The sequence below is a fragment of the Rhipicephalus microplus genome, chromosome X (genome assembly GCF_043290135.1).
Source record: "Rhipicephalus microplus isolate Deutch F79 chromosome X, USDA_Rmic, whole genome shotgun sequence".
Taxonomy (NCBI): Eukaryota; Metazoa; Arthropoda; class Arachnida; order Ixodida; family Ixodidae; genus Rhipicephalus; species Rhipicephalus microplus.
This window is the reverse complement of record NC_134710.1, coordinates 214,538,623-214,566,185: the sequence shown is the minus strand read 5'-3', so window position 1 is coordinate 214,566,185 and position 27,563 is coordinate 214,538,623. Positions and strand designations below refer to the sequence as shown.

General features: G+C 38.1%; 1 protein-coding gene, 1 long non-coding RNA gene and 1 pseudogene across 15 annotated transcripts in view; 1 reads left to right on the top strand and 2 right to left on the bottom strand.

Annotated features, from left to right (window-relative positions):
* LOC119187365 (protein fantom) overlaps positions 1–27,563 on the top strand; it is an 87,010-nt gene that overhangs the window by 17,956 nt on the left and 41,491 nt on the right. For 10 of the 14 annotated variants that reach the window (XM_075878578.1, XM_075878583.1, XM_075878585.1 and 7 more), the window contains 15 exons: positions 177–250; positions 1,970–2,112; positions 2,381–2,487; positions 3,622–3,738; positions 5,825–5,980; positions 7,391–7,453; positions 7,669–7,746; positions 8,765–8,880; positions 9,198–9,267; positions 10,949–11,078; positions 12,829–12,923; positions 17,725–17,866; positions 20,184–20,344; positions 21,080–21,202; positions 23,374–23,466. In XM_075878578.1, coding sequence (XP_075734693.1) covers positions 177–250; positions 1,970–2,112; positions 2,381–2,487; positions 3,622–3,738; positions 5,825–5,980; positions 7,391–7,453; positions 7,669–7,746; positions 8,765–8,880; positions 9,198–9,267; positions 10,949–11,078; positions 12,829–12,923; positions 17,725–17,866; positions 20,184–20,344; positions 21,080–21,202; positions 23,374–23,466 — 1,668 coding nt within the window. The remainder of the gene's footprint in view (positions 1–176; positions 251–1,969; positions 2,113–2,380; positions 2,488–3,621; positions 3,739–5,824; positions 5,981–7,390; positions 7,454–7,668; positions 7,747–8,764; positions 8,881–9,197; positions 9,268–10,948; positions 11,079–12,828; positions 12,924–17,724; positions 17,867–20,183; positions 20,345–21,079; positions 21,203–23,373; positions 23,467–27,563) is intronic. The other 4 variants (XM_075878588.1, XM_075878587.1, XM_075878580.1 and 1 more) reach the window with 3 other exon arrangements.
* LOC142775963 (uncharacterized) overlaps positions 284–27,563 on the bottom strand; it is a 43,621-nt gene continuing 16,341 nt past the window's right edge. Inside the window, exon 3 of the long non-coding RNA XR_012887186.1 lies at positions 284–1,223. This is a non-coding gene — a long non-coding RNA (uncharacterized LOC142775963). The remainder of the gene's footprint in view (positions 1,224–27,563) is intronic.
* LOC142776944 (protein GVQW3-like) lies at positions 15,709–16,406 on the bottom strand (annotated as a pseudogene).

The following is a 27,563-nucleotide window of genomic DNA, read 5'->3' as shown; positions in this document are numbered from 1 at the left end:
TCATGCTGGTTACTGAATAGTTACTATACGATTTGTGCAATCCTGTATATATCATTTTCATTCATGGTGTTGATTTAGCCTGAAAAGCTTATGCATACCATGAAAGATACCCAGTTTAATTAAAATTAATAAGACATGAGGGAGTTCATTTGAAACTGCTTTTTTTTTCTGATCAGCTTGAACAGCGGCTTGCTGATCTTCAACAGGAGAATGAAATCTTGAGAACTGCTAATGAACAGCTTCTAAACAGGTAAAAAAATAAAAATTTTAAGTACTTCTTTATTTATACATACCAGCTTTTAGTCAGATAATGTTCACTTTAATATATCATAATTAAGTAAATATGATTACTATTGAACTTGAGAAATCAAAGCTTCAATTAATATCAAATCAATAAAGAATCAATTAATATCAAAAAACAATTTTTTCAAGACTCTTTTGTGAGATATTGTGAGTAATACTGTAGGTTGTACTTTTGAGTAATTTACATGCTGATCTCAGAGTTGAACCTGCATGTTGCCAGATTACTGGTCATGTGGTATGGAAAACATACATAGTCGCATTCATTGAACTGCTCATTGTAAGCATTTTATATTTAGTCACCGCTTCAGTGACACTGTGGCCAATTCACATGCCAGATTGGGCAAGAGTGAGAGAAAATGAATCATTTCACTTCGATCACATAGGATGTGATATTTTAAAATAATTTATGAATTGCAAGGTCCCAAACTCACTTCAACGACAACAGGCAGTGCTGACTGACGCTTCCACGTTTAAATGCACATACACCATAAAGTGGACAGGGAGATAGTCCCCGTGGTAGCTCAATTGGTAGAGCATTGGACGCGTTATTCAAAGGTCACAGGTTCAGTCTCCGCTCACAGCAAGTTATATTTTAATACAGTTTTTTTCTTCACAATTACATCAATTATTTTTAATAACATTCTCTATACTTTTCTTGGCATAATTGTCTTTCAGTTCTAATTAATATTGTGTCTAAAAAAATTTACTCTTCTTTCCTTCAAGGTTTATGTGTAGCACCTATTGTTGATTGTTAATTTTAACAAGGCTTCTTCTGCAAAATTAATCATTGCTTCACAACAGTTAAATTCATTTCAGGGACCCACCAGCGCAGCCATGATGATCTTTACTCACTGTTTGCAGTTTTCATGTGACCACTACTAGAATATGCCTCAGTCCTGTAGAGTCCTCATCAAGACAGCCTGAAAACAAAATTAGAAAAAGTTCAACGCCGCGCTGTCTGCTTCATATGCACAAATTATCGCCGGTTAGATTTTGTCACGCAGATGTTGGAGTCCTGTGAACTGAAATCACTTTAGGCACTAAGACAAAAGAACCGGTTGAAAGCTTTTTTCAGGATACTGCAAGGACAACTAAAAATTAACAAAGATTTGTACTTAAAGGTGCCAGGGAAACAAAGCAGTCGGGTTAATCACGACTGTATTTTAGTACTGTACTCTTGTTGGAGTGATGTGTTTCGTTATTCTTTTCTTTCCAGCTGTGATTGAGCTTTGGAATGCGTTGCCAGGCATTGTAGTAAATGCAAGTGATCTTTGCCAATTCGAAAAATTTTCGGACGTGTATTTGAGCGATGGAGCTGCCAGATGATGAGCCTGCATGTTTCCTTGGCTTGAGTTTCTTTGTTTTCTTTCTCCCAGCTGTGTTTAAGCCTTGTAATGTGTAGCCGGCCATCGCTGTAAATGTAGGCAGTGTTTGCCTATTTGAAAAATGTTACACATGTATTAATTGATTGCGTTACTACCTGACATAGATGTATATTGGTTGGTTTGTATTTGGTTGTACCCTCTCTGTAAGAGCCCTCAAGAGAGGGCTGACAGTATTATGAAATAAATAAATAAATAAATAATGGTGATAATATTCTTTCTGTAGATGGTGCAGTGTGCTTATTATAAATAGTGTTGGATGCAGCGATGTTTATATTTTTCAGCATTGAAGGAAGTGATGTGGATGAAAATAAGTGGCTTGAAGAGGCTGGGGCTCTCAAGTTGCAGATTACTCAGCTGGAAGCAATTATCAAGTCTGACAACGATGAAAAAGTGGCTCTTGAAAAAGAGCTATCAGAAAGAATAGGTAAGTGACTCCCGTAAAAGGTGAAATGGCTCATTTTGGTGTGTGCAATCTACTGTACTTAGTACGTGTGCAAACATATGTGAAGCTAACATCTCTTAGAGTGCTGTAAATATACAAAATTAAATTTGGTGCATGAGTGCACATAACTTAATATTTATTTTGCCTAAAAGTCGGTTTATTTTTTTGTTTGTCAAAAGGTGAAGTTTTGACACATGCTTCTATATTAAGTGCTCAGAAAGATTTACTGTATTTGGATAATTGACTACAGAGCTATACCAAAGTCTCCAAGAAGAACATGGAAATCTGGAGAAGGCTCATGCTGAGATAACAGCCCGGCTAGAAACTGTTCAGAAGGATTTTCAGGACTTTCAGAAGGTGAGTTTAAACATATGCACTGTTCAACGGTCTAGTTCTTAAGAACAGTGTGACAAAACTATATGCATATGGAGATGCAGAATTTAAGTCTATGTGGGCTTTATATTGAAAATAAAAAGTTATCGGCAGTAGCATTTTCCTTTTGACAAATTAACATGTGTGTGAATTTGTGAGTGTAGTTCATTTCACTGGAAATTATGCCTATTTGTGCAATTGATTATCAAGTTTCTGTGATGTCATGTTTCACTAATTGTGTAGAATTTTGGCTTCTTTTTACTTTTTGATTCTTTATTTTGTATTCTTAGTAGTGGCTGCATTGCTGCACTAGGCATACTGACAAGATATTAAATGAAAACAGACAGAATGCCTAATGAAGGGCTATTTTAAATCATGAGGTTCATATCCTTCGTGTGTCAGAACGGAATAAAAACTGAAAACAAAGAAAGAATAAAAAAGTATACTTTTCGACCAGAACAAAAACTTAACACATTATCTTGTATTAGTATTTTGTTCCAGAGTGAACCAAAGTATTTTTAATTGGTTAATGGTTCAAGAGAAATGTTGCCAATATTAACTACATGAGTTCATGTAACATGAGCATTAATGCATATTTTTGTGAAAAGTATCAGCATGTATCGCAGCAGAGATTTTAAAGTAAAGATGTGTTGAAATTTTTCGGAATACAAAAAGTGGGGCAACCGGACCTGGTTTGTTTTATTATTGCAAATGGACCTTGGTGTGCCAGGCACACAGGTCAGCGTAGAAAGGGCATTCTTTGCGCTGAAGTTTGTTTTATTGTAACAGCAGCCTTGGATATCAGAGACTACACTTGATGATGTACCGCTTTTGAAAACATGCTTTTTTCCTTTATTCAAAGCATTCAGCCTGCTAAGAGAATTTTAATTCACTTATGAGAAAGCTAAAATTAAATGCTATGTTTATTGTTCCTTTAATTGAAAATTCTTGTATATTAGTAAACACCTTTGCGATTGGATTTTTTTTCTTCCTGTTTCAAAATGAAACGGAACCAAACTTTATTCGGTGGGGGGAAACTAAGGCTATAACTTACACATTTTATTTTGACACCCTGTATCTCTTATATAATATTTCTTTTCTGTGGTTTTCTCTTTTCAGGAGACGCATAATAAGGCATTGTCGATAGACAAAGTCAACCTGCCCGAAAGTTCAGCAAGTGCCTTTGGTGCGATGCAAACAAATGGCTTTAGTCCCTCCGTTCTTGCGAGTAGAAAAGTGAGCATCATAGCTGTGCTTTTTAACATAAATGTTTTCATTTATGCGACCATTTACATTGCATTAGATTTGTATAAATAATTGTGACTGGGCAGCTATGGTGTTGCACTGCTCAGTATGCGGTTGTGGGATGGGCTCCCAGATATGATGGGCACATTTCTATGGGGCCACAATTAGAAAATTCTCATGTATATAGATATAGTTTTGTCCTACAGAAAAATATTAACTGGCTATTTTTGTAATTTATAGCCTCACACTTAATAAAACTCAACTTTATACTTATTGACCGTATTTTGTTATTCAGACCTCGAATGAGGGCCAATTTAGTTGAAATTTGCAGTTTTAAAAAGGCATAATTGCAAAGAGTGGGCAATGTATGTATCCTACCGAGATATGTGTGAACCTGTGTACCTTATAACAGCTGTTAAAATATGGCAGTAATACATATGTAGTGAACTTTCACTCTTAAAAATTTCGGTTTAACAAGTATTTCAGAATAACAAACCTTAAGGAAATCCCCGGTGGTTTTCCTATGCATTCTATGCAAAAATCTTTCATTTAAGTGAACTTCTGTATAGTCAATATTTCAGTTAAACGAATTTGATCCGTGGACCCAGGCTCATTTTTTAAATGAATTCAATAAAATTTTGCGCTCTGAAGCACTGGCATAACCAATGCATGCTGCCCTTAATTCCCCCATTAATTGACGGCGGTACATCACTTGTGCATGCAACGCCGCATAGCCAAAGTGGCCATGCGAGAGGCAAAAACAAATGACGTGCACTTCAGTACCAATGCAGACCTATAAAATTTGGGAATTTTTGCCAGTGTTCATCTGCAAGAGTAAAAAGATTGTGACAAAGAAGTTGTAATGGTTTAGGCAGGTTCAAATCCTGTATTTCTAGCCGAGGCTGTAGGATATATTAGAATGTACGAAACCTTGTGCCAAAGCAACAAGATGCCAGAGGCAGTGCACAGAAATGTAGACTTTCTGAACAGCTTTGTCTGTTCACACGCCTTAGTGGTACCAGTCCAAATAAATCATTACAAATTTTTTTTCAAAATAAATTGCATTTCACACATTTGACTTGATTCATATTGTGCTCAATGTTATCCCTTATTCTAGTAAATATTCAGTTTAGTGAACTATTTTCTTCATGCTTCTGCAGTGATAGTTCACTGTGTTGTAATATTTTAAATGTATAATTTGGGTGATATCTCATTAGCTGATACATTAAAAAAACTTTAATATGTCACTTCTCATTAAAAATAAAAACACTCATTCTCTACAAGGTATAATATCTATTTTTTTTATTATCAGTGCACTATTGAAGGCTCCTTACAGAAGTGCAATGGAGCAGCTGGTGTTTGCCATAAAAGCACCAACCTCTTCTAACATCATTTCAATAAAAAAAAAGGGGGGGGGGAGAGGTTCCCACATAAAGTTACATATGTAAATAAATTTATGTGGTTATTTTAGCTCACAAGTTTTGTCATGCACGCGATCAATTTATCATCAATCAAAAAGGGATTTAATAAGAATATATGTATTGCTGATAAGGGCTTTGTGAAGTGTATTGACTGAATAGGACCCAGTACAATAAGGTCTGCACTTGGACTCATCAATATGACTTTAAAAACTGAGGCACATTATGATAACAGCATAATAAATCTTTAAAAAAAAGAAGAAGACTTAAAATTGCTTCTTTGAAGTGCTTGTTTAAGAGAATGGATATAACACTATATGGGAGCTGATTTCAGCCTTTCTATTAGAAAATATGTTGCCATAACTGAAGTGCATTTTAACAGAATATCCTAAAGCAGCGTTTGATTTACTGTGGTCATAGCAGTCACAAAACGGTCTTCATTTGGTCACCCTTCTTTAAACATTCTTGAGAGCTTCTCTCTAGTTTTCTGGCACATTGGCAGTGAAAGAGTGTTAAAGTAATGCATAATATAATATATACTGCATTATTCAGTGTGCCTTGAACCGTGGATTAGGTTATGCTATTGAAAAATAAAAACATGAAGGAAATGTAGGGGCCATAACATTAGACCAAAATATTGTTTCTTGATGCTTCTGCAGCAGTGTCTTGACAAAGAAGTGCAAGCTACTCTTTTGGAAAATGGCTATGACGAAATGACAAAGTTGAAGGAAGAGCAGCAGATGATGATAGAGAAAGAACGGCTTCGTATTAGCAAGCTTCAAAGTTTGCTGACAGAGAAAGCTAAGAAGATTGAGGTGACTGTTTTTTACTTTCATGCTTTCATGAAAAGTATGTTGCCAACAGTCATTTTTGTTCTTAACTGTATGCTAGTTTTCACATTAATATAGGTCAGTGAGATTTCTGTTAGTGCAATTATATGTGACAGTAGTTCAGGAATGCACACAAGTATCAAAGCATCACAATTTTGTAATGGATACTATTTTATTTAATATGTGCATGCTCTTGTATTATATTGGCACCATTCTTGGAGAAACTATAAATGTTTATGCACAAATTGTGGCCTTTGTTGGTCAAGGTTGACCATTGAAAAAATTGTTATTTTTTCATAAAATGAATGTTCTGTTTCCCATTGTTCTACAATTGTTTCGGCTGTATAGCTCAGAGATAGGACATTTCTTTAAGAACAAAACAAGCGAGGTGAGTTTATCAAACTTCCATTTTGTAATGTCACAACAGCTGCCTTCTATTTTTGTCAAGCTTTTGCGAGTGTTCTAGTGCTTTGAATATCCCAGTACTTGAATTCGCTTCGATTCGAGTTTCTATTAATGCAAATTTTGGAGTATTTGAAATGAACGCACAGGTGTATATTAATTTGCATGTAACTACTTGTTAAGTTCGTTTCACTGCAGTGAAGGAGTGCAACGCCATGAAAACATTAATTTATGGGAAATTTGCGTTGTCGCGGAGTTTCACGTCTAGGTTCATGAGCATACTACCCTCACACCTATTCATCATTATTTAAGTTTAGAGCTTGTTATACTGGATAATAGGCTCTAAGTATAGTAAATTTTAAAATGTTACATATTTTACAGGTTATCACTTGCATTTTGTGGAAATGTGAATCCTGCTACTATTCAAAATTGCTTCCGCTTTCTTTGAGCATGAAAATTAGCATTAGCGCAGGCCTTTTTTCAATTTTTTAAAAAGTATTGTGCACATTAGTTGGGTCACGCCAGATATGCCCATTTTGTTTATAATATGTGATATATGCTAATTTAATTCAATTCAAAATTATTAGACCAAAATCACTATTTGCTTTGAATTTACCTTGAACTTTACTGTTTGTGCAAATTTTACTGTTATACATTTTTTTCTACTAATGGCTGCTAGCCTGATTGAAAACAATGTATTCGAACACAGTTTGCTTGTGCTATGGCGTGGAAAACATAGACTCGGCTGTCTTGGTATATATGGATAAAAGTCAAGCCCCAACACATGCAACTAGGACCTCGTCTCCATTTGAAGCACCACCAGTGCCGCCATGAGTAGGGCAAATGTGCATCTCAGAGAAGCAAATTTGCAAATGAGGAAAATCTTTATTATAATTTTTTGTTCTGTCGTGCTTACTAGGTGCATTTCTGTAACAGCTTAACTTGTACTTTAATTTGTTCGGTGGACATTGTTTATTCGTCCTCTGAATTCAGGTTTTAGAAAAGCATTTGGCCCACATTCCATCCAAGCAAGTCCAAGTGACCGAAGTTTGTGCGGTAGGTGACGACTATTGGAACCTGTTTGACCTCTTTGTGTTATTATTTTCACAAGGTTAGGACCTTAATTTGTTTTTGGTGTTGTTTTTTACAAGTCTCGTGAGGTGTACAGCAAAAAAAACTTAGCTGTAGAACATGACATAACAGTACTGTTCAGTGCTCCTGTGCGACAGCTCTGTAACTTGTAATACATTCTTGGTTACTATTCTTTCCAGCCAAATGAAGCGGATGATGAACACTGCCTTAGTTTGGTCAGAAAAGGGCAAAGCTTTCTGGAGATACATCTCAACAAGGTTAGTGTTGTTTTCTATTTCTTAAAGCTATGTGTAGTTTACTTTATGTATAGCTTTTGAATAGGCTTGTGGGCTCAAAATAATGCCTATCAGTAGTAGTTAGTTTAGATTCACCATTCAAAGAATGCCTATGAGTAAGTGTATTATTTTAGGTGATTTTAGTTACACTTGCATAAACTAAATATAATAGCATTGTTTTCGAAATTGTGAATCACTATATCATAATTCCATGGCTGTTCTAGTACCTTTAGTACTTTTCTTTCATACAAGCTGTTTGAATATTTAAAAAAGAGACTCATTACGTGACAATTCATAATGTTGATTCGTGAGATATTACTAAGTATTGAGTCTTTCAAAAATGAAATTGATTATTATTGGAAGGATTATGCGTGTCGAAAAGTGTTGGATAATTCTGAAATTTCTTATTCTGTCTTCTTCTCCCTCTTTCCTTTTGGCTTGTAGATAAACTGCTATCAAGTTCCAAGTGCCATAGTTATGTTTTGTGAACTGAAGTTTTCATGTTTCCACTTTATTTCATGGTAAGATTAAAAATGGCAGGAACAGGTTGAAAAATAAGGTAGCAAACTGAAATATATCTGACAACTTTGTTTTCTTCGGCTGCTGACCCGCAGGTTGCGGGATCGAATCCCGGCTGTGGCGGCTGCATTTCCGACGGAGGCGGAAATGTTGTAGACTGGTGTGCTCAGATTTGGGTGCACGTTAAAGAACCCCAGGTGGTCCAAATTTCCGGAGCCCTCCACTATGGCGTCTCTCATAATCATATGGTGGTTTTGGGATGTTAAACCCCACATATCAATCAAATCATTGTTTTCTTGAATACAGGTGTGCTACTGAAAATTCATAGAATGACTTAGCTTGAGCCTATCTGAATATAATAAATGCTATTTACTGTATCTATATAGTATTGTAAAATATTTTGCCTGCAATGTACATCATGTATAGTTTCTGCATTCAGAGTGCAAATATATTTTTATCATATCTTTACATTCATTGCTAGATAACATTTGTGACCAGGCAAGATGCACTTGAAAACTGTGCTCCTCCCCCTGTGTTTGCAACGTGGACATTTGCTGACTTTCAACCACAGTCAACGCCTGTCGCTACTGGAAAATGGTGAGGAGTTGAAAGTAAAGGAATCTTGTATGATCAGTATAGAAATCAATTTGATCCGTGCTTAAATTGTGATCAGAAGTGCAATTGACACTTAGTAAATTTTATGCATTCGTAGACTCTCAGTGTCGAGGTAATTTATTTGATTCTTGAGTGAATGCAAAGGGCACATCAAAATTATCGTATTATAACAATATCATTATTCCTACTTGAAACTTGTGCAGTGAAGCTAGTGTAACCTTCTTTCTAAACTTTCACCATTCTCTGGATGCTGTCACTGTTGTCTACAATGGTTGTGCTTATTTCTTACCCACCCTCAGCCCAGAGTTCAACTGCACCGCTCGCTATGCTGTTGCTGTAGATTCAACCTTTATAGATTACCTTCATAAGGTATGTATGCATCAGGCAACACACATAAAATTGTTTTTGCTATGGTGGAATGTTGATAACTATGAACTTCAAAGGTGTTCAGCACAAATCCTGAAAATTATAGGAAAAATTCAGATTTGAATTTATGCTTTGACTTTTCTTCTAATATAAAGTATTTGTGTACTATAAAATTCATTCATCATTTCTGTGATAAATTTATGAGCAAAAAGCCTTCTTGATGATGTGCTTGATCCATATTGGAAAAGATAAGAAGGACCAGGAAAACAGGCAGTATAGCATTTTTTAAAAAATTACTTAAATATTCTTAATCCACCAAAATTTCAGAAACCAATCATTGGCAAACAGCGGCAGCCTGGAATATTAGCTTTTTTTTTCATATATGTATAATGGTGCTTTATGAGGCTAGACTTGGTTGTTTTACAATTTCGAAAAGTAAGTTTTTGATAAACTGGTGTCGGCTGAAAGTAAAGCCGAGGACAAGGAACATAGTAGCATGAGCAGTCATACCGGCATTTTCCTTGTCTTCATGTTTTTTCTGCCCTATTCTTCCTATTCATAAGTGCAAAAATACGCTAAGACTGCAACACAGATTTATAGTCATAGTATCTGCATTTTCTCCAAAGTTCTTCATGCAGCGTAGTATGAACAAAAGCAATTTTGTTCATACCTTGTGCAGTTTGTTATGTGAATGAAGTGTTCTTTTTCTTTTTTTGTCATTGATCAAACACACTTTTCTAAACACCATAGCATGGAAACAATACCATGATCTCATAGATAGCAGTGGATGGATTAGCCATTGTGAGGCAATATGAGTAACGCTTGTAGAAGAATTAGACACAGACACAGTACCCATTCCTGGGCAGACTGTTCTATTATCTGCTTCGTCTTCTCCCTTTCACCAAGTATGCACCCGAGCCCAGTCGCCACTTCGTCATCACTACAGGCTATAAATATAAAGAAGATAGTACGTACAGCTATGTATTGGGAAGGCAACTGTTTATATAAAAGCATAGAAATTACAAACTGCTACATTAATGCAAAGGAAAAAGATGTGACATAAAGCCCTTGTATCTTCCAAGCTTCTTTGATTATTTTAATTGTAAAGCCATTTGTGATGATTGGATGGTCAACAGTACTGTGAAAAAATTTGAAGAGGGGCATGAGATCAACTTTTGTGCATCGAATATTCTAAAGCTCTAGGAAAGGTATGTGTTCAAAAGTCCCATTGTGATTGGTGTTGCCTGCCAGTTTGTTATTAATTGTGCTTGCTGCCCAGCTATGTGTGATAGTGCCTCTGATTGAAATTGACTGCTGTGCAATCAACTTCAACATAATATAAAAGAACGATCATGAGCATAGCTACTTTAGAAGGAAAAACAATGAAGAAAAACTTGATAGGCAATAAAAAATTTCATTTCGAATGTGGTGCATAGTGTGCATACCGCCAAAGCGGCGCTCGAAAGATAAACGAAAGTACTTAAAGGGAGTACAATTTCAAACATGATTAGCATTTCAGTATGTAGATGAAGGCTACAGCATGTTTTGAAATGCTTTGTGGACACTTGTGTGGCTTTGGCTCACCGACTTCGTTAATGGTATGCACAAATGGAGTCACTATGAAGTAGTAACAAAATATGACTTGCAGCTACTTTCATATCCAGCATGGTACTTTTTTTCTTAGGACTCTGTACAGATTCAAGTACAAGCTGTGCATGGTGCTGACATACACAGCTTGGGCACCTGCGATATTGAATTGGACCCTGCACTGCAACATCCGTTCAAGTGCAATTATGCTCAGGCAGCACTTGTTGGCAAGTGAAGATTCACAATTCCCTATTTTTATTTAAAATTTCGTTGGTTTACTGTTGTGTGCTATAGCATTGCTTCTAAAAGACCTCAAGTTGATACACTAGAACATAATGTTATAGAAAATGCTGAGAAGAGATGTTCTGTGGTGGTCATGATCTTCAGGGTGATGGTGTTTAGACAACTGTCCTCTGCTGTTGTTTTCTGACCAAAAAAGTAAGCTTTCGCATGTCTGTGCACCTTTGAAATACTATGCATAAAGGCAGTGCAGCTCTCAATAATTGTGCTCATAATTTTTCAGTGCTAATTAGTACCAATCATTATCTGTGCATGTGACTGGCATTACTAACAGATCAAAGATGTCTTAATAAAGTGACTCTGGACCACCCCTCGAGCTTGATGATAAATCAAATTCTGCAGATATAACATGAAGCTGTGAATAATTCAGCCAAGTTTTATCATTGTGCTTGGCCTGTGTAGTTCATAAACAAAGCGCGAAGTTAAAGCTTTTTTGAAAAAGATCGGTGGCAAGGCTGCTAACCGCTCTTTCCTGACATCAGTCGCAATATTCTTATGGAGGGTCACCATTAGCAGATCGAGATTTTGTCTAGCGGAACTTTTTGGATCAGCACACTTATTTCTACCCATATTCTGTACAATAATTGACTAAGTTAACTATACAGGCTACAGTAGTGAAAAATGTTTTCAATTTTGATCAGAAATGTTCATTTTCGAGAGGAACGGAATGTTGTGTGTGCACTCTTGGCCATGTCTGCCCAATACACATGAAATGGCTCTGCCCTACTCTTTTAGAATAAAATAACTTGAAGGTGGATGGGAAATGGAAATATAGTATTCATCATATGTCCACTTATACTATAGCTTCAAAAAAAATTTCATTTATATTTTTTGGGGAAGAGATATTTCATTTAGATGTTTCATTTTTGATATTTAATTTCTGGGAGATATTTCTCATTTCAAAGCATTTCTGAGACTTCAGAAAAGAAAGAAAATAATGATGGTCTAGGGACCCTAGATTTAGGCCGCGTTGCAAGTGAACTTTTCAGTTTATCTTTTCTGACCAATGAAAACTGCTTATCGGTCATAATCTAAAAGGCATGTAAATATGCACGAAGGTGTCAAGATCCCTTCTGTCATTCTTACTTCGCTTTTTTCTCACCCTTAGTACATTGACCCTTGTCTAGTGGCTAAGGTACTCGGCTGCTGACCCGCAGGGCGCGGGTTCGAATCCCGGCTGCGGCGGCTGCATTTCCGATGGAGGCGGAAATATTGTAGGCCCATGTGCTCAGATTTGGGTGCACGTTAAAGAACCCCAGGTGGTCTAAATTTCCGGAGCCCTCCACTACGGCATCTCTCATAATCATAGAGTGGTTTTGGGACGTTAAACCCCACATATCAATCAATCAGTACATTGACCCTTGGTTTTTATAGCACGAAGGGAATAAAGTCAGTCATTTTGTTTTAAGGCAATTCTAAAGAAAGCCTCCTCATAAAGTAAGTGGATTGCTTGTGCATACAGTGGCCGGGATAGTTCAGCTTTCATAAATTAAAATTTACATGGTGTTTCAATTCAACTGTTTACATATTTCTTATTCTCAAATATGGTTCATGGAGGTAAACTTCTTTTGGATGGATAAGCTTGCTAAGACAAACATTCTTTTTGTCCTGATGGTGTACTTGAGGATCACAAACGTTTATTTATTTGATATACATGTCTTACATAAATGATTTCAGGTGTCCAAGATGGGCAGCACAAGCACCTTGTTGGAACTTTGAGTTATTGGGTTCGTTTCTTACCTGCTGCTGATCCAGCCAGAAGGCTGTTGGGTGTAAGTACTTTTTACTCTAAAGTGAACTTTATTATTTCACATGTACTGAAACATGTTGGTAAAGAATAGCTTAGTGGATTACAAAGCCTTATAAATGATGTGGATTTTTTTCCTTCTTATCTATCTTTCTAATATGTTATGTTGATTGGTACTTCTGACTTATAACCAGCCTTAACAGTCACTGCTTTTGTCACCATGTCAAAACTTGTGCAATAAAAGGTAGGCCACTTGAATTTCAGAGGCTTTTCAGCCAGCACAAAATGCGCAGTAGCCAAATGCTGGAAAAGGCTTTGGCAGAGTGGCAGTAAATGAGGAGCAGCTTAGGATAGGATGTGCCCTCTTGGAAAATTGTGGGCAAATCATGGGTTACCCAAAAAAAGTTTGAAAAGGGGCAACAGTTACAAACTAGATAATAAAAGAAATTTGCCCGTCTGGGGGATTTTCCTAAACCATGCTGAAGTTTGTCATGGCTTTGGGAGTTGAAGATTTTTCAAGCATGAGTAAGGTTCTGAATACTTAATTATATAGCTTATAGGCTTAATTATAGACTGTACTAGCCCAGCTAATGAAATCACCAAATCAATATGACATTTAGCTTTTTTTGTGAATATTCATAAATGACTTTTATTGAGTAATTCAAGATATCAAATCAGCACATCTAAAAAGTAAAAGTGAAGGCAAAGAAATTTATAAGAGAAATGCTGGACTTGCAACCATACATTTGCCAGACCACTGTAATCATAACTGACTAATCAAGGCCCAGGTGTTTCTGTAGACAATGGCATTCTTTATCAGTGAGCATGATGGAAAGAGGGAACTGGATTTCAAATGTGGTAGATGGCTTACTAACGTTGCGCACTTTCTATGACAGATAGATATAAAATGTCTGGGCCTGTGCGTTGAAGTCTTGCCAACTTGCCATATGCATATAAAAGAAGTGTAGCTAAAGCAGTATGCGTGATAAAGCAGGTAACAGAGCTTATCTTTACATGTTTTTTTTTAAAGCTCTTGCTATCAACTGCTTTTGCTGTGAAAGGCATTCAATTGAATGGAGGGGCATAGAAGTGACCATCACAAAAATGCATGTCCTGTAGCGAAGCAAACTTTCTATTCTGTGGTTTGTAGTATGTTAGATAAGAATGACTACAAAATTATAAGCAGCCATATACCTATACAAGCTGTTTGGTCACAGCTAGGACAATGCGTCTGGATCGACATATTTGTGTAAGAGCCACATTGTCTTGTGCTGCTACACAATAGAACGAACGCACCTTGAGTGGCAGCATTTGTTTTGAATCATTAAGAGCGAAATCTTTTTTATTTTGCTTTTAGTATTTGCATTGAATAAGGACCGTGGCAGCATCATTGCATCAAAAATGTGTGATTTTCATTTACTGGTTCTTCATATCACGCACACAATCTATTTTGTATTATTCTACACGGTGTTATACCGGCATACACTGGTGTATGTGGCATTGGCTCATGTTGTCTTGAGTCGTCAAAGAGAGTCTGTACATCATCACCTGAGTTGTGTTCTCATTCATGCTTGCTGTTTTCGCATTACACTTGCTAAGTAGGGTGCGCTCAAGCATTTTCTGGAAAGGAACAGACTGTGGTAAGCTGTGAATGCATATCTAGCTATGAATTTAGCCCGCTTAGATGTTTCCTGTATTGCATTCAAATTCTACAATTAAAATTAAGCTTATTTGATGCATTAGAAAGCCTACCAAGTCTCTAAGTTCCATGTTTCTTTTTTATTATTTTTTTAAGTGGTACCAGCTCGTGTACAGTTCAAAAACGTGGTGGGTACTGCAGCTGAGGTTTTGACAAGTGGACTTGTCTATTTTAAGGCTGCAACTGTGAAGAAAAGATAAGTCCGCTTGTCAAAACGTCGGCTTCAGCACCCAGCTCCTGTTTTCGAATTTCTCATCACAAGCTTTCATCTTCTCTTTCTTGTATTTCTTTCAGCTTGTGTATAGAGGTTTACAGAACAGTGGTGTCTTTGTGAGTACATTGAGCGTGTGTACACTATAGCTGCAGCATATGCAATAGATTAAAAGTTTATTGACATGGTAAAACTTAAAAATAGCTTTACGCTTGGCCAGAATTTCTGCAATCTACCAATGATATGCATGTAGATTGATGATCACTAGAAGTCTGATGGTTAGTGACACTTTTCTTGCAAGAAGCTCGAATAGATGAAGCTCTTTGCTTCGACAGAACAAGAAATGTCCTTTCAGCAGATGTATTCCTGCTTGTTGGGCTTTTGGAGAGCTATGCCAGGCAGTTGACACTTTATCGGCATGGTGACCTTTGGCAGTGTTGTCTGTCGAGCAATGTTCATCAGAACATGTCTTTTTTACAAGGTCTGTTAGAAAAGTATCAGACCTTTGGTGGAAGTAAAAAAAGCAGGCATAATTGGAGTGTTGGAAACCTAATCCCCCTCAAAGTAGTCCCCTTGGGACTCCACACACTTCTCCCAGCAGGGCTGCCATTGTTGGAAGCATTCTGAGAAGGCCTCTTTCGGAATAGAGTTTATCTCAGCTGTCGTTGCAGCCATCCCTTGTCTCAAATTGCTCTCCTTTTAATGTCCTCTTGAGTTTGGGAAACAGCCAGAAGTCGCAGGGAGCTATATCAAGAGAGCGAGGAGGCTGTTGAACTACAGGAGTCTGACTTTTCGCTAAAAAAAGTCTGAACTGAGTGTGAGGAATTTGCTGGAGCATTGTCGTGATGAATGCGCCAGTTTTCTGTTGACCACAACTCAGGTCTCTTGCGCCGCACAGCATCACGTAGGCAACGGAGGAAACCCCTGTAGTACTCTTCGGTGATTGTTTGACCCTGTGGTGCGTACTCCTGATGTACCACACCGTGGGAGTCCAAAGAAAGCACTCAGCATCCCTTTGACGTTGCTGCACACTTGGCGGGCCTTCTTTGGTCTTGGTGGCATAGAATGCTTCCACTGTGATGACTGGGATTTGGTTTCTGGGTTGTACCCGTACACCCAAGACTCATCACCAGTGATAATGGTGTTCATGAAGTTAGGGTCACTGCTTGAGAAATTCATCATGTCCTGTGAACTTCAACACAAAGTTGCTTTTGCTCCATCGTGAGCAGTTTCAACACGAATTTCGCCGCAACTCTTTTCATGGTAAAATATTTGGTCATAATGGAATGTGCAGAGAATGTGCTGATGCCCATTTCATCTGCAATTTCCCGGATGGCCATATGACGGTCCCGCATCACCACAGCGTTCTCTTCGGCAATGAGCTGGTCATTTCGGAATGTTGATGGCCGACTGGAGCGTGGCTTGCTCCCCACCGATGTGCGGCGGTTTTTAAACCGGTTGTATCACTCCTTAATCTGTGTGCAGCTCATAGCATCATCACTGAAAGCCGTCTTGATCTTCTGAATGGTTTCCACTTGACTTTCGCCCAGTTTCTGGCAAAATTTGATGCAGTAGCGAGGCTCTAGTTGCTCCGTCATTTTCCTTGCAATGAAAAACCAATGAGAGCACTGCACACTATCTCACTCAAACACTGCGTCCTAGCGACTGGCAGGCAGAAAAAAATTCATGCATGCACATGAAGGTTCAAGGTCGGCTTATGCAAGCGTGTTTGTTTCAAATCCATCAGGTGCTCGCAAAAAAAGAAATGAGGTCAGATATTTTTTTAACAGACCTTGTAGTGTGCTGTCCATTCTTCACACACGAGTTTGGGAACACATGTAAGTTCAATGTATTTGTAACTGCACTCAAGCCATCAAGTAGGATGTTAATGCTGATGGAAATATTGCTGCTGTAACTATAGAGGTTGGGCATGTGTAAGAGGACCAGCCAAGTTTAAATTTAGTGGCAGAGTCTAATTTTATGATCAAATTAATGAAAACTTGGTCCCATATAAATGTGCGGGCACCAAGATGTTCAGTCGATATTGAATTAATCATAGTCTTATGAACTGAAACTTTATTACAGTAAATAAGGCTTGTAATATTATGAGCATTATGAATTTTCTTGTTCATTTGTGCAGAATGCTTGAGTATCCTTAAAGGGCATGGTCACTGGTGCAAAACCAGTTGAATGACTGCCTTTTCTGTTATTTTATATGGTTTATTCTATCATTCACATGATGGCATGATGATGCTAGTAATAACCAGAAATCACTACAGGAATGACTTGCAGCAGTAGCACTGTAATTGGTGCAGCCTAAAAGCCCTAATTAATAGCTATTATTATCATGCAATGACTAATATTGTAAAAATATATTGCATTGAAACGATCCAAATGCACTTCACATCTTTTCAAGAAACAGTTGGGGCAAATACTTACTTTAAATTTTGATTAGTAATTAATTTTTTTTTACAATTATGTGTGTTACAAGATATGCTTGGAGTTCACTTTGTGAGATAAAAATGTAGTGCTCCCAATATGGGACATGACAAAACATGAAAGAGACGCACACTTGATTCTACCTTTCAACAACCAAAAGGATCACACCTTTTTGCTGTGAAACATGCCACCATGCATGCCTTCATTCGACTGTAAAAGCTTGTCTTCCTTATGGTCCTGTATTGGGTGCACTGCACCTTCATCTTGCAAAATGCTAAACCTACAAGCCCTATGTGTGATAGTGATGCATTTGCATAATTAAAGCAACAACAGACCAATGTGCTGTTATTCTTAATGTTTTTTGATGATGTGCGACTTCTGATTGAAACTTAATTTAAATTACTTGAAGCACCCTGTTACAATACAGTACACAGACTCCTGTTTCCTGTCACTGGCATTTAAATGAAATATTTCCAGCTTTCAGTGCCAATGCCACCACCAAAAGTGTTGCCTCATTCTGGACATCAAAGCAAAAAGCAGAATGGAGAAATGGGCAGTGCTGTGTACAATGAGCTTAAAGTCAGCATTGTTCGCTGTATAACAATACCATCAAAACAAGGTATATTGAATTCATTTTATGTTGTGCTGTAGCTGCTTTGTTTATATATTGACAGTATGACCCATTTTTATACTTAAAGTAAACATAGGTCACCACAATGTTTATTGAGGGTGCTTAACATTCTTCAGTTCAGCAAATACATTTTTAGGAAGGGGAAGGGTGGAGGGGGTACCACAAGCAGCAATACTAGTCACTTATGAGAAAATCGTTTTAGGTAACAGGTATCTGTGTGTGGTGCGTTATGCCTGTTCCATTTGTCATTTTAAGCCATATTTAGCCATTGTCGAGGAGTGAACGCCTTTACTATAAATGAAATGTGTTCAGTTGTGCTTCATAACGACTGCTAGTTTGATGCATTCAGATCCTGAAATATAATGCCAGCCACTTTAGCTCTCATCTTTTGAGGCTGCATAATCTTTAGCATTTTTATCTAAAAGCTGAACATAAAGAAAAAAGTCATAGACAAATGACATTGAATTTACTTCGAAGAAATGTAGATTCTATAGTTCAGCCTCAGAGAACATAGTCGATGGACAAGATCAAAAGAAAACACATGATCTAAAACACAACAATTGCAAACGTTTTAGCATAAGTATTTTGGCCTAATAATGGCACCCATTGCTTAAAGGCACCTTAATGCTTAATGACACCCATTACATTAAAAGTGCTGTTGTATGAAATAAGTGATTTTAGGAGGAAAGATAAATAAAATGGGAGAATTCTTGCTGACTAGACAAAGTGATAATTGGTGTAAATCTACTATCTTACCGGAACACTCATACTTGTACATTTTTGTTCTTTCTCAATGCTTTTATTTAGTCTCACTGTCGTCTTCATCACTGTAGCTTTATCAATACTGCTTGTGTAGAACTTGCTGCATATATTTGGGGTTATTCATCTCTTGCCATGATGTTTTTGTATTGTTTATTTAGTTGCACAACCAACATTAGTAGGAGTTGCAAGTGCATCATTGTACCACTTTAACAGTCATTTACATATTTTTCTGCTAATTTATTGTACTTCCCACACTGTTCAAATCACATAGTACAAGAGTATTTTGTTGTCAAAAGGTATGATACTGAACATCAAAATTGTTAAAAAAAAACTTATTTAATGACTAACTCATGCAAACAAGTATTTAAAAAAAAATACAGACCTTCTCTTTTTTATAACGTGTGGATAACAAACACTACCAAAGTTATGGCCATAGTCATGCTTTTACACATACTTACTATGTTGCAGTTCTGTGCCTACTTACCCTGTACATATATGTCAGCTCTTGTTTCATGGTACATCACTGTCTCAGTGTTTAAAATTTATTAGTTTATCTATACTCTGAAACTTATGTTACCCATCACATCATGTACTTTAAGTGACAAGAGCATATGGCATTATCACTTTTTAGGGCGTGTGTTTTTCTTATACATCATGCTCTTTCATGGAAACCTTGCTTTTCTAACAAACTCATTTGAATTATGGAATTGTTTCTTTAAGCAGTACTCATGAAATCGTTTCATTCTGTTCATTAGATTCTGAATCAAGTGATTTACATAGTAATCATTTATTACCTTTCATTACTCAAACACCAGCGTTCTGTTCCACTTTACACGTACAAAATCTTGTTTCCTCATTACTTACTTTGTTAGAACCATTTAGTGGTATATTTTAGGCTGTGTTCACATGTAATTTTTTCTTGTGTTAGTGTCCTTTTTCTCACCACTAATTAATCCTAGGCATATGACTCTTCACTTGGTGTTTGCATATGTCAATTGTTTTATGTGAATATATACTGCTAATTGAACTAAGTTTGCAATGTATAGTACGTACTTATTTGTTTGATTGAACGTGTCACTAATTGTGATAAAATTGTATTCACTTTTGTAGTCATTGAGTAGTGGTATTATTTGATATATTGTTTTACGAGATGTCAGTAGCGAAAAACAAAAAAGTGTGTGTACGTGTGTGTATAGTGTAGTGTGCTGATATTAAGCTTTCAGATTACCTCTGTATACTGCAATAGAGGTTTTCGCAATGCTTCAATTGGATCAGTGGTGCAATGATGGATTAGTACATCGATTCAGTGAGTAAGTCAAAAAAAGACAGTGCCGTCTTTTCTTTCTCTTTTGCTCCTTCCCTGTCCTGTATTTTTTCTGGTGTTGCGCTGTAAGTAAGTTCACGATGGAGTAATTCACAATTGCAAAGTGTCAATCATAATATCCCTTACTTCATTACAAAAAAAAAAGGAGCTAGACAGTTATTTTTTGTTTCAGCTGTATCTGTACCTGTTGTAACAAGCAAGTCTTACTTTTATTGCCAGGACATCTGCAGAAGAGCTTATATTGCTGCTATCAGCTGTGTGACTTTCCGGAGCAACAGACTGGGTTTGCGACTGCAGTTGACAACAGCGTTGATTTTCATCATACTTGCACTTTTCCTGTCAAAATGGACAGCCAGCTTCACAAACAACTCCTTTCACAGGTTATATTTCACATCCACTTCCTCCAATTGCTAATGCTCATGCTCCATGAATTTAAGCTGGAATTCACCGTATAGCAAAAGAGGATGCATGAATAATATGTTTTTAAAGAGCTCTCATTATGCACAAGTGACAAGATTGTGTTAACAGTGGGTAGTTATTATAGTACTTGGCTTAGAGAAACATTGTGCAGAATTTCATAACACTGCTTCAACTAGGTGAAGAGAAGAGAGGCAACACTTCTAGGGCTTGTTTTCTTTCTTAGTCTTTCTTGTGCATCCTATTTGCACACTGTTTTTTCTTAACCATACAGCTAAAATAGTTATCAGATTTCTGCAGAAACTCTTTTTACACATAGAACACTATATCAGCTCGTGTTATCATCTTAACTATTATAAGTTGCTATCTGAAAAAAAAAAGATCATCTGTTATGACTTTCAAGCTTTAAAATTACTAGTAAGTTATTTATTCTAAGCTCAGTTGGCAGATATTTATGTCTCCTTTTTTACTTTCTTATTGCCCAAATTACCTAATTTATTTATGTAGGTAATCACGACCTTGAGCTAATTCATTAGTTTATGAATTTAGTCATCAAAATTGTGATTGATTTGAGAGGAATTTCTTCATATATTTTTATTTTCACTTACACAGCCAGCGCGTTAGAGAAAGTGATGTGCTTTTTCTTTACACTGTGACATCAGAAAAAAATGTTGCATAATTAAAATTTTAATCTGCAGAGCTTGGTACTGCTATTACTTGAAGATGGTGCTGAGCCTGGTTATTTTGTTGGAAAAGCATCTGTGCCTTTGTCTCCACTGGCCACTGGGCAAGCAGTGCAAGGGCCTTTTCCACTATTTAGTGTAAGTATTTAGACTATTTACTGCATTTATATTTACTATTTATACATATAGCCAGGACTTGTCGATTGCTCCAGTGTTTCATCACTTTTGTTAAATGATTGTGACTATGAGGGCAGTGCCGTGGCCTGTATATGGCAAGCTTGGACATTCAATTGTGGTATAGCATAGGACCTTTCCTATTTTGTCGTTCTCTACCTATAATGTGCTACTTTTATGTTAAGTTACTAAATAGCCTCACTCGTTGTACTAATGGCTTAGTGGCCATAGTGTTAAGCTCCTAGGCATGGGAACCAGGGACACAAGTTTGATTACTAGCTACATAGACTGTGGTGTGAAGGCGGGCTAAATGCAAAAACACCAATTTACTTGAGGTTTCAGTGCTTATTGGCATGTGTCGTTATCATGTCATAATTTTGTGATCGAAAACCCTTTATATTTACAAAGTAATAGAATATGATAGCAGCAAAAGCATGTAAGCCGGGTAAATAGTATCGCTAACTGTAATGTACAAATACAGTGTAGTCCACTTATAACGATACCACATATAACGATATATCGGTTATAACGATGGGTCGACTTAACAGTCTCATTTTATGCATTGGTGCTATGGGGAAAAAAACCATATATAACGATATGTTATCCACCGCATATCGGATACAACGATGAAAAGTTTGCCGTGGACGGCATGTTTCATTCAGAATAATCGTAACATTTAGATTGATAAGTTTCTCTGAAACGAACTATGCCGAGACAAGACGAAAAGTTAGCGTAGGCGAGTACCTGCCGCCACTGCAGCACAGCACCGGCAGCGCGTCCCGGCCGTTCAAAAAGCCGAGGAGAGCATCGCGAGTTGGCGCGACGCGCTACAGATGGCGCCAGCTGTGTCACGTTTTGCGCCTCGCCGCGCGTCGACCGCGGAGAGGCTGAGAGAATTAAAAAAAAAAAAAATGCGAAAAGCAAAGCGCCGCGGCTCCCCGCCTTCTACAACGGCAAGCCGGCAAGCTACTCGTAGCTTGCCGAACGAAAGCGAGAAAGAGAGAGAAAATAAAAAAAGCGAAAAGCAAAGCGGCGCGGCGGCATCGGGGCGGGGCCTCGTTGGCATTCCGGCTGTGTACCTCTGGCTGTGCTTTCTTCCTCCCACTGCTCCCACCCCGCCGTCGGTCAGTCTCTCTTCCTCAGCGAACCCGTGATGCGTTCTTCGGAGTAAGAAATAAAGTCTTGTTTTTGACATCCTACTATCTACAATATTTATTAATTGGTGAAAATAGCGAAATGAAGCCTGGAGCTACAAAAGGTACGTCCGGCGACGATTTTTTGGCGGCAGTCCAGATATAACGATCACCGGTTATAACGATCCTATTTTTAGGTTTTCTCGATATCGTTATAAGTGGACTGCACTGTACTCATCAGGTTGAGAAAAATGCAAGCAGATAGAAAGACAAGGACTAAAGCAACGTTTTCCACATAATACATCTAAATGATTTTTGCAACAATTCACTGCTATCAATTTTTTGGGGTTCTTGTTTTAATCCAGGGTTCTCCCCAGAAATTTTTGAGGGGTGAATATTTTGAAAGCAAGCAAGGTGGGCAGTTGGGAGGCAAGATTTTAAGTTTGTTGAAAATGAGTTGTTTAAAAAATTTTAAGATTTCATTTCTGGTTGGGTATTTCTGGTAGCTATGATACACATCTACACAAGCACTGACAGTGGGATTCACACAGAAAATAGAAGCAAGGATGCTTGTGTTCAAGTGTTCGCACTAGCATTGACAATTTTTTAAAAGCATTAGACCACCTGTTTAGACTTTGTTTTAGGCAAGCAGGTGGTGGGAGGCACAGCAATTATCTTATTTTTTAGTTCCTGAGGTACACATTTTTAGGGATCTGTCGGAGTAATGGGTGGTATATCAAAACCAGTGGACATTGAAACAGAGCAGCTGGTGGTGAACCGGAGTGGTGGGCAGCATTTTCACTACTGCCCATCGTGGGTAACCGTTGCCAACGCTGTTGTAACCTATTGAAAATTGATCGCCTTAGAGCTGCTTTTTTTCATTTAGTGTTACTTTCATATAATATGGAACAGAAGTTTGTTCAGGGAAATTAAGATTTAGTACATTATTTTTTATTGTTAATTTTTTCTCAGTAAAACATTCTGATTTTCATTTTTCCGTAGCCTTGGGGCGAGGATGCAGGCTTGGTGGAATCAAAAATCACTTGGGAGCATAAGTACAATCCTCCAAGAAAGCCTGTACCTAGAGCAAGATCAGTGAGTTTTTACATGGCAACATTTGGCATTACACTCTAAAGATGATAGAGTAAAAACGGTGTCTTTTTATTCCACAACAATAATTGTCATCTGTCTTGCGTTCCTTTCCTTGCATTATTTCCGCACACCTAGTTTTTTCGGGTTACAAACGACATGCGTGTTATCAGCGTGACATAGCATTCTTGATACGAAAATGGCCAGCGCCGGGTTTTCAAGAAAGGAAGCGCAAGCAAGCCGGACGACGATTATTGTTGTAGGACAAAAATAGGCCCTTTTTATTCAATCATTTTTTGAGTTCAATTATTATAGTGAGTGAAAGCATGCGTATTCTGATCATGTGTGAGCTGCTCTGCCAAATTTGAGTGAAAAAATTTTACCCAAAGTATATTTGCGTGTCCATACGCTGCACCTTTGCACTCCATGGTGGTGAAAACCATCTTACCAGGGATGGAAGTGCTGTACCATTTGCGCCATTTTGTGCCAATTTGATCTGTTGCGCCTAAACGGCAATTTGCGTGTGTAATTCCCAATTTATTAAATTTTTATCATTGACCGAGCAGCACCCATGTGCTACACTAAGGATGCAACCGCATCCATATCAAATAGTTCGGTCACGTCTATTGATTCTGTGTCACTAGTACGTCGTATTTTAGTTCATGCATGAATCTTGTTAAGGTGGCGTTTGTGTGAATACCTCTTTATGTGACTCAATATATGTTTGAACAGCAAAGCTGTTAGCTGAATCATGTAAACAGAAAAAAAAAAACCAAACTAAAAATCAGTTTCACCAGCGAAGCGATGACTGCAACAGCAAGAATTGGTAATGTTGTAATGCTAATGCCGCACGCGCTGCTTTCTATTTTTGCTACCACATCATTAGGCATGTAACGCTGCCTTGCGCAAACCACGCCCGAATGACTGGGATCTTAGAACCTTCCGATGAGATTACACGCACAACGCGTACATTAGAGTTCTGGAACTTACACGGCCGCTAGCGATAACGCTGGAATCTTTGATGGCCCATGTATAAACGCCGATGCACTTTGCTGCTTGGCAGATTATCGACGGCTGACGCTCTGGTTGGCTCTTATCAGTCTACAGCGCATATTGCTCGTAGAATGACGCCTCGTTTTCAGGGAACAGGTTCGCCCAAATGAAAAGTTCACTTGTTGAAACAGCGGCTGCTGCCTTCGTCAACATCACGACCCCGTGACGATACGAAGGCTGAAAGCTAATTCTTTTGGATTCGACATCGTGACACTCTAGAAAACGCTGGTTTAAGAGAATAAGGACGGCCGCTCCAGGGATAAATGCTTTTATTGCACAATCTCTTCACGCTAAGAGCTAACTTCGTAGAAGAGTTTACGAGCCACGTGCTAATGCTTGCTGTGGCGCGCGCGCTAGCTTATCGCAACCATGCCCTTAGAATCAAAGCTCACTGCTGCTGCTCGAGCACCCCCCCCCCCCTTTCCCTTGGGTCTTTTTTCACGCTCGTTCAAGACGGGCGGCGTGTTTCATCTCTGCTTGAGCATTTGGCGGCAGGTGCAACACGCGGTGGGATACTATCACATGCGCCACCCTCCGAGTAAGCGATGGAGATCAGCTGCTTCGTTTAATGTCTGCTTGAGTAGCGCTCACCACCCCAGCTTGCGGAATCTTACGTGCAGGTAGAACGTACAATGCGCGCGAAACGTTACCAACTTGTAGTTTACGCGGAACAAGCCATTGATCGCAAAAACCAACCGAGTGTTCATATAGTTCATATCATAATTTAAAAAATCACTTAATTGCCTAGCAATAGGGAGATTTAAAATAGCGCACCGCGAGCCCTTGCGGTGCGGTCGCTGCCACTGTGCATGCGTCGTAACGCGAGCCGCTGTTCACGTTCACGGCTCGCACGCAGGAAATTCAAAATAGCGGGTGGTGTGTGCGGCCTGCAAACGCTAGTTTTGAGGCTACTGAGCCGCTGCGATTACGTGTTACGGTTTGCAGGAGGGCAAATGCTATTCTAAAACTCATATGGTGCCAGCTATGCCCGCAACGCCTGCAAACGTTATTCAAAAACTTCCTAATGGTGCGGCGAGCCCATCTAAATTTCTTCGTGGTTCTCATGATCGGCTCTAGCACTTCAATGACCGGAACATAAATTCTTTACACTCATTTTGATAGAGCCCTACTAGTTTAGTATGAATATAGCTTTTATTAGTTCATCTCTACTCTAATTGATTTGCTGTTCATGTTGGATGCAGTGTTTTATTCACATCTTGAACATTGCCACATTTGAACATTAATTTTTTTTTCATTCGTCTGAGGTCTGGTAGATATCGTGGTGCCGCTTATCTTTTGTCTTTGAGTTACTGTGCTTTCAGCTTTGATGTTGTAAGATTTAATATATTTATCAATTTGGGGTAAGTCTGGTCACTTAATCACCATTGAATGCTTAGTAAAAACAACCTCTGAAATTTTTGTTTTTATGAGAAAGCAAAAATTCTAATTAACAGTGATGTATGACCCAAGAAATCTGCTCCAAAGCTAAATTTGGATGCTCCAAAATACATCTATTCGTGCTCCAGAGCTGCTCCAAAACTCCCCTTTTACTGCTCCAAATCTGATCCAAAACCATAATATTCCTGCTCCCAAAGCTGCTCCAAAAGACTGAAGCCTGCTTCCACCCTTGTCTTACTGACAAGAAAGCAAGAAACATATTGTTAGGCTGTGTCAAGAAGTAGCTGTATATCGGTGTTTTTCGTCATGGTGTATACGAATGTACACTGTTGTCCTTTATGAAAGAAAACATGTGAGCTCGTGGCCTACGCTCTGCGGTGGCTGCCTACAGGGCCATCATCAACCGACAGCCCAAGAAAAGACGTTGGCTTTTGGCGTCATCTATTGGCAAACAAAACGAGTTATGACCGCTGGACAAGCATTGCAAGATACTGTAGGCAGCCGTTGTAGAGAGCAGGTTATGATAGCGTGTTCCCTTTCATAAAGAACGACAGTGTGCGCATTGGTTCTAGTTTGTTATAGAAAAGTGGTTGAATTTTCTTGAAACAATGTTTGACTGAGAATAAGAATGAAATTGATTTTTTTCATAAGTTTTTGTGAAAAATTTAGAGTGCAGCTGCCATTAAATATTATGCAGTTATGTTTTGGGTTGAATGAACTTTTTGATTCCTTTCAAAAAGAAGGCTCACTGGGCCACTATAACCAACAGTTAGTTGGTTATGGTGGCCCAGTCTAATTAACTATAACTGTAACCAACTAGCCAACAATTAGTTGGTTTCAGTTGACTGCTACAAAAGGATTTCCCTGAAGAGTAAACATTTTACGTTACATCCTTACTAAGCTTTTGTAAATATTCGAATGCTTCAAATATTTGAACAAGTAGTAGAATGCTTAAATTCTCTTAGATTCGATTTTAAGTTATTGAAAATCTTGAAGTATTTGCAAGGAATGAATAGGTGCAATTAATCCATATGTATTGCTTGCAAAGATGGTTTTACTGCAATGTAGGGGTGCCAAACAGTGAAAGCACCTATTCAGGAAAAGTACGCTCTGCCACAAAGTCCCCCTTCAAATTTAAAGAGGCCTTTCAACATTTTTTTAGCATTGTAAAAAAAAAAAAGCTGCCGGTTGGTAGTCGAGGCTGCCGAGGACACGCAAGCCAAATATTATAGCGCAGCACGCAGCCTGCGATTCACAATAATATATCAAAGTCAGCTAAAAATTGCTCTCTTCTCTCAGCAAATGACTTCACAAGCTCAGAAAGCACGTGTGATGTATCTTCTTTCCCTGTGCCATCCCTTTGTGCTTAGCTTCCAGTGCTTTCGTTGGGACGAGAAAAGATAATGCACTTGCAGCGTGAGAGAAATCTTTGCAACTCCGCGCATACTCAACGAATTCTAAAAAGATACTTGCGGCGGTGAATTCATGAGGCAATAAATAAGCTTTTTTAGTGAATCCATTCCATGGCTACTTGAAAAAGTATCACATGGTTCATTTAAATGAAAATAATACTCTCAAATCAATTCATTTTGTTAAGCTTATAAGCTAGTTATGATGGCTTATATGCTCTAAGTATAATAAATTTTAAAAAT